At 38.9% G+C, this 6,898-nt stretch overlaps 1 protein-coding gene and 1 non-coding gene across 2 annotated transcripts in view; both read left to right on the top strand.

The window, feature by feature from the left end:
- LOC116688225 (guanylin) overlaps positions 1–1,921 on the top strand; it is a 1,956-nt gene extending 35 nt beyond the window's left edge. Inside the window, exons 1-3 of the mRNA XM_032514082.1 lie at positions 1–151; positions 329–515; positions 1,627–1,921. The exon at positions 1–151 is cut by the window's left edge and continues 35 nt beyond it. Of these exons, the coding sequence (XP_032369973.1) occupies positions 80–151; positions 329–515; positions 1,627–1,697 (330 nt within the window). The 5' untranslated portion in view covers positions 1–79 and the 3' untranslated portion in view covers positions 1,698–1,921. The remainder of the gene's footprint in view (positions 152–328; positions 516–1,626) is intronic.
- Positions 1,922–5,698: 3,777 nt separating this feature from the next.
- Positions 5,699–5,770, top strand: trnap-agg (transfer RNA proline (anticodon AGG)). Its single transcript has one exon. It is a non-coding gene; the product is annotated as a tRNA-Pro (tRNA).
- Positions 5,771–6,898: the final 1,128 nt, after the last annotated feature.

Here is a 6,898-nt window from a genome sequence, read left to right on the forward strand (position 1 = left end):
TAAGAGGCAGAGCGGAGACGCAGGGACCTCAGAAGAAGCTGGCCTCTAAACCGAGAAGCATCCACCGCATCAGCTGAAAATGAGAGTGCCCTGTGTCGTTTTTGTCTTGGTGCTGTGTGTGTGCAGACAAGCTCTAGGTGTGCAGGTTAAAGTGAGTACAACTTGTGGAAACACTGTTGAATTTGTCATTTTATCAACCATGCGGTTACTTTCTGTTCACTCCATCTTTGCTTTTGTACTTGTGCATCTTAGAAATAGTACTACTTCCTTCCAGGGCAGCATTGTTCTCTCTCGTCCCTCACAGTTCTTCTTGCCTCCCCCCTTCCAGGTTGGAGACAGGCGCTTCCCCTTGGAGGCAGTGAAGCAGCTGATGGAGCTGATGGACGTGGACGACGGCGTCAGCCCTCGCCTCGCTGAGACGAGCATTATCGCCGTTTGCACCAACCCCGTCCTACCGCAGGTCTTTCGGCCAGTGTGCCAAGGGAAGGGAGCAGCCATCGTGTTCTCCAAACTAGGTAAGACGGAGCGAATTACAGAAATATGGAACTGTAGGACACCAGGTTTAGATTGGCACCAACTAATTCTGGAATTAAATTACTCTTAAGTATATTTCTGTTGGGCTTAAAAAACTAACCCCAACAACATCAGTTTGCTTTTGCAACAACTGTTTTTTTACATTAAAGTCAGAATTCTGACTTTAATCTCAGAATTAAAAAAAGTAAGAATTCTGAGAAAAAAGTCAGAACTCACATAAATTTTTCCCCAGTGGCCCTAATCCTCTTCCGTAGGTTCCTAAGGAAGAATTACATCTTTACAATCAGGTCAAAAAAATCTCTTTCTGTAAAGGGCTATACAATTTCTCAAAAACAGACGGGCACTTTAGGAAATGTTACTTAAACTGGAGTTAATAGTGCCTTTATTTGGGCTTTAACTTTGGATTTTTTGGTGTGATACTGAGTATTTACAACTCCATAGACAGTGTATTTTTCATGAGATTTTTTCTCAATAATAATAAAAATACAATGCCAACTTCATCAAGTGTAGCAGCTGGTTAGTTAAGCACTTAGACTGGATATAGGGGGAAACTGTTAGTCTATACCAACAGCCCTACGGCTCAATTATCAATGACTTCTATCCCATTTGTGTTATTTGTACAACAATCCACACAGACATGAGGGTCTGATCTAACTTTCCCCAAGAAAGCAAGTAAGCAAATACCTAACCCGCTCTGGAACCAATCTACCACAGACACTTAGACACTTAAATCAGCGGGTGTATTTCTCAGACATGTGCTCGCTCTCAGACTTCTTATTAAAGACAATGGATTCCTCAGATTCACCGTTTACACGTTGTATTAGGCACATCCTGCAATGGCTTCACCATAAAGGGGCTCTGGAAAGATAACACCAGACAAGAGGCCTATTAAAAGCTTTTCAAAGAGTCTTTGGGGGCCATTAAGGCTCATTAGACGCAGACGGCACCCGTGTTGCTGTATTGACAGTTATGGATCTGAATGCCATTATCACTATTAGCAGGATTTCATTAAAAGCTGAAAAGCTGGCTATTGGTTCGTACAAAAACATTTTAGGACAGATGAATATTTATGTTTTCTGTTTTTCTTTCCAGTGTTTATCGCCACGTCTGCAGATCCGTGTGAAATATGTGCCAACCCCTCCTGCTTTGGGTGTTTGGGCTGAGACACAAACACCCTGACGAGACACAAACACACTGACAGAGAGCGTCTTCCTTCATCGTTCTTCCACATGTATATGTATATTCCATAAAGTACACATGAATACATGGTCCTGCCACCTAGCAACCAACAGGCCTCAAGGCTCAGTCATCAATTTTGTTATGTGCACAAAACTGAGTTATTGTTATACTGTTTCATTCATTTAAAAAAAAAGGTTTTAAGATGCTGTTAATACGTACATTACATACATTTTTGACTTTCATATTGAACTGTTAATTTATTAAGTCTGATGCAGCTTCTTGATAATAAAATATGTATTGTTTGCATCCCTGAAAGCAGTTTTTAATTGTGGTTTTAAAAATACAGTGATGCTCACACGGTCAATGCACACAGACCGAAAGACACACACACACACACACACACACACACACACACACACACACACACACAAAGAGAGTATGCTATTACAAAGCTACTGAATGGGGAAACATAATTATCTTTTAGTTAAGACTAATGAAAGCAAATAGCAAGTGAGTGACCATGGAAACTGTCACTGATTACATAATCAAAGATTATCTATTCAGAAGATAAATCACTCAATTAAACGCAAACACACACACACACACACCAGGCTGCAAAAGTGATAAAACATCTGTGTACGCTCTCCTGATGTGGTTTCATTTGTCACTTTTTCAAGCTTTTGGCGCTTTTCTTAAAACCTGAGCTGGTTTAATAACAGGTTTCACACTTTTTCTTGGAATTCATGGTCAACAAACCTCATTTGTATCAAATTATACGTGTGTTTTTAGTTAAAAAGGCAGAAATTATGAAGTATTTTGATTAATAGTTAACAGATCAGAGGATGTTGAGTGGATCACAGATGGGTAGATGTCAAAGTTTAGTCCGGATACTGTTTTGAAACCATGAAAAAAAGAAATTCAAATTCTAAAAGATTAAATAAAACACCCAAAGAATTCAATGAAAGTAATCATTTCTTTTGCCTAAGAACATTGTATGGAATAATCCAGGTTATATTTGTGCCATTTGGTTGAAAGAAATCTAATATTTCTGATATAAAACACTTTGAAACGGGTCAAGTTGACCCAAGGACAACACAAGGGTTAAACCAGCTCTGCTCTGTGGTGTTGTTTGTGTTGCCAGTGATGATCAGTATGCTATTTGACGTATGGGAAACATTCTACCACACGTGTACGGGCATCCACAGGACAGCCAACTAGAGCTGCTAATTTATGGCGCGGCAATCATTCATCGATACGCCTGACGTATTGTCTCTTTATAACACTGATCCATAAACCCTAAGCAACGTGAGTTTAGTTGATCAGTTTATGGACTTACCTCAACCAACGCTGTGCTTAATCCTTGGTGACTGATGTGTTTCCCCTCCCTATGCACATTAAAATAATTAGAAATAAACCCTATTTTTACTGGTGTATTGCCTCCCACAAAGAATTCCAAACACAACATCCAGGAAATTCAGGAAAATGTCATAGGCTACTGTTTTTCTTTCAACCCAGTTCTTGTTTGCAGAAATGTGGACAAGAAATGAACAGAGAGGCCTGCATGTTGTGGTTTGGTTTTTTTTCTTTGGGTTCTCTTCCTCCTTTTTTGGTTTTGTTGTGCTGTCTTGTGTCTGTATCTTGTGTTCTCCCCGGTCTTGTGTGTTTGGCCGTGTCTCGTGTCCCCCTGAGTGTCTGTTTGTTCTGTTTCCTGTTTTATTTTGAAGTTGAGTTTTGTCTCGTCCTGTCTTTAGTTTTACTTCCTGTGTCTTCCCGCTCTTGGGATTACCTGAGGTTTTCCACCTGATTCCCTGCCCGCTTGTCACCTGCCTCTCGTTACCTCACTACCTTGTTACCGCGTTACCTTGTGTGTTTAATGTCTCTTGTCAGAGCGTTTTGTCTGTCTTGTGTCCGTGGTCCCTGCTGTAGTTTTCATCGTTCATTCCTGCCTTTGTTTTTTGTCTTCCTTTTTTTTCCCCTGCTCCCTTTTTGGATTGTTTCAGTTTTTGGGGTTCTGTTTTTGATATTTAGATTTTCCTTCTTCATTTGTTTGCTCCTTGTGTTCTCCTTGGACTGTTTGACGACATACCCTGCTCCTGATGGACTTTTCCTTAATAAATCCTTGAGAACCTGCTCCCGCCTGCCTCTCTTGTGTCTGCCATTGGGTCCTCATTCTTCCCCGCCATAACACTATAGTTAAAACAATCATTGAACAAAAACGGACAGAAAAGAAGCAAATGGATTAAGCACAAGACAATCTTTTTTCAGCTTTTTGGAAAAGCTGAAAATTTCTAAACAGACACAGAGAGAGTAACACCGACAAAGGTGAAAGAAGCAGGGACTGAAGCTCTATAGGCCTATCTATTAAAATCTTTATGGTTTGGATTTATGTGTATATATATATATTGATAAATGCTCTCAGGACTGTGCACCAGGACCCCCTCTCTTTTTTTCTGCTCTAGCTGTACTTTGTTTTATATTTTATATTCTGTGTTGACACTGTAAAGGGGTTGTTTTAATGTCGTTGTACATATACTACACTTGTGTATAATGACAAAGACTTTCTCTATTATTCTTTCCTCTCTGTTTCCTTCCTCAGCCTCTTCTTGGCAACGTATTAAATGGCGGCCTCTGGCGGTTGTTAGGTCACGCATCAAGAATGTGTCAGCTTTCCATAATAAAGGACTCTTCCAACAAAGAAATAGGCTACACATTTCCGCTAAATTGGCCTTTGTCTGTATACTTGAGCGATTTGCTTTTCCCCAAAACACAACTTAATGATAAAGTTGAAGATATTTGTGTTAAATGTGTCGACCCAGTTTCACTTTTTTGTCCCTGTTTTGCCCCTTCTGTTGTCTTCGGGTCAAATTTGACCCCTTTTCCAAATGTTTCTACATCCAAAATTTGGGGTTCTTTTAAACAAATTGTCCTAAAAAGTTACGTGGATGGTTCCCTGCAATGTTCCTCACAAGTTACATAGATAATCAGTTCACTACTTTCATTGAATTTGGGTGTTTTTTGTCAATTGTATGGCATTTCGAGAGAAAAAAAAAACGATAAAAGAACTTGTGTGTGACAAAAAGAAAAATGTCAACAAAAGTGACAAAAAATGTCAACAAATGTAAAAAGAAAAAAAATGAAAAAAAATGCCGAACAAAGTGACATAAAAGTAAAAAAAAAAGGGACAAAAGTAAAAAAATAAAAATAAAATAAAAAGCTTTAAAAATTTGGGGGAAAAAAAAACAAAACAAAATTCAAAAGGCTCAGAAAAGTCGACAAACGTTGAAAAAGTGACAAAAACATCGGGGGAAAGACATTCAAGGGTCGAAAAAGACGACCAAAACGTTGATAAAAGGTTTTGCATTATGTAATTTTGACTGAGAAAAAAAGAATTTGCAGGTCGGTGAAAGACAATACAAGGGTTAAGATAAAGCCAAACAATTCACACATCGTAAAACATTGACAACAGCCGTGATGTGGTTCAATCTCAGGAAGTAGACGCATGTAGCCTATGTAATGAAGGCCTACTGTTTTAGGGGGTGGGGGTTATGTAGTCCTTTTCAGGCTGGGGGTTATGTATTCAGGCTAAGTGTTTATTGTTGTATTATTCTGTTTTTATTCCTTGACTTTTATGCTCTGATTGTATGTGATTGTCTGTTCTGTCACTGAGGCAAATTGTAGGTTAAGTTGTAAGTACTTCAACTAATTCAAGTTTTATATTAGCCTAACTGCGTAGTAGCAGCGACCAGTAATTTTGCTCAGGCATAACGGTATCCTTCCTTCAGTGTTTTTAAACCGTTGGACATTTGTTGTTTCCATTACGTTTGCAATTCACAGTGATAGTGATCACTCTTGCTTAGTCCTGATCTACCTTGAGCGTACTGTAGTAACTTTAAACGGAATGATTGGAGAAGAAAAGTGTTGTTGACACGAATACATGTTTCTTTTCTGTGATGATAGACGGTGGTGTCCGCTCCGTCTGCTGTCTGGCTCGTTGGTCTAGGGGTATGATTCTCGCTTAGGGTGCGAGAGGTCCCGGGTTCAAATCCCGGACGAGCCCACTTTTTATAATTTGAAGTGAAGACTGTTCTTGTTGATCTGTTGTTAGATTAGATTAGAAAATACTTTATTCATACCACAGCGGGGAAATTCCCTTGTTACAACAGCATTTTCTACAATGACTTGTCTTTATTTCTCCTTTTGGGATGACTCCCGCAAGGAAATTGAAATTTCCAGCATCCGTTTTAAGCAAGAAGAATACAGTATGAGAGAAAAAGAGGAAGACAGTATACATATAACAGTAATAACAGTAAAATAATATTAATAATAAGAAGAACATTTGGCTTTATAAAAGACATAAAAAGACATTTACCATAAATTATCATGAAGTGTCAAGTGTTGAAGTGTCCAGGTATTTATGTGAGTCCAGGTGTGTATGTGTATGTGTGAATTGTCCTCTCTGCCCCCCCCCCGAGTGAGGAGTTGTACAGTCTGATAGCATGAGGGACAAAGGAGTCCTTGAGTCTGCTGGTCCTACACTTGGGAGGAGAAGCCTTCCATTGAGCAGGCTCCTCTGGGTGCTGATGACAGTGTGGGGGGGGGGGGCTGGCATTGTCAATAATGTCCAGCAGTTTGTCCAGTGTCCTCCTCTCTGCCACCGTCACCAGTGAATACGTATCAATCTACCTATATATCTATATGGAAATGAACTGACTAAACATAGTTTTACAAGTAAAGGCAAAAGTACATTTTAACTTTGTTAATTCTTGCAGTATAGCAGTGTTACATGTGTCATTATGTTCCAGTACTTTATTGATGCTATAACGTTCACACAAACTGTAAAATCAGCTCCAGCAATGCTAATGCAAAACATTAGTTGGTTCCAGCTTCTCACGTGTGAAGATTTCTGACATATTCTAGAATAAAGGAGTATGCAGTAAATTTTTAAAACAGATCTAATTCAGAGGAAAGTAATCAATAGTTTCAGCCCTAAAAGAACTTGATGAGTACAGTTACTCAAGTAGGATACTTAACGTTTTGAGGTAAAACTGTATATTTGCTTACATTTCAGAGGAAATATATTGTACTATCTACACATTTATTTAACAGCACATTAAGATGTTCTAACACAAAACACACGATCTTTCTTTAAAATATGATGAATTAATAATGCAACATAATTCATATC

The sequence above is a fragment of the Etheostoma spectabile genome, chromosome 4, assembly GCF_008692095.1.
Source record: "Etheostoma spectabile isolate EspeVRDwgs_2016 chromosome 4, UIUC_Espe_1.0, whole genome shotgun sequence".
Lineage (NCBI taxonomy): Eukaryota > Metazoa > Chordata > Actinopteri > Perciformes > Percidae > Etheostoma > Etheostoma spectabile.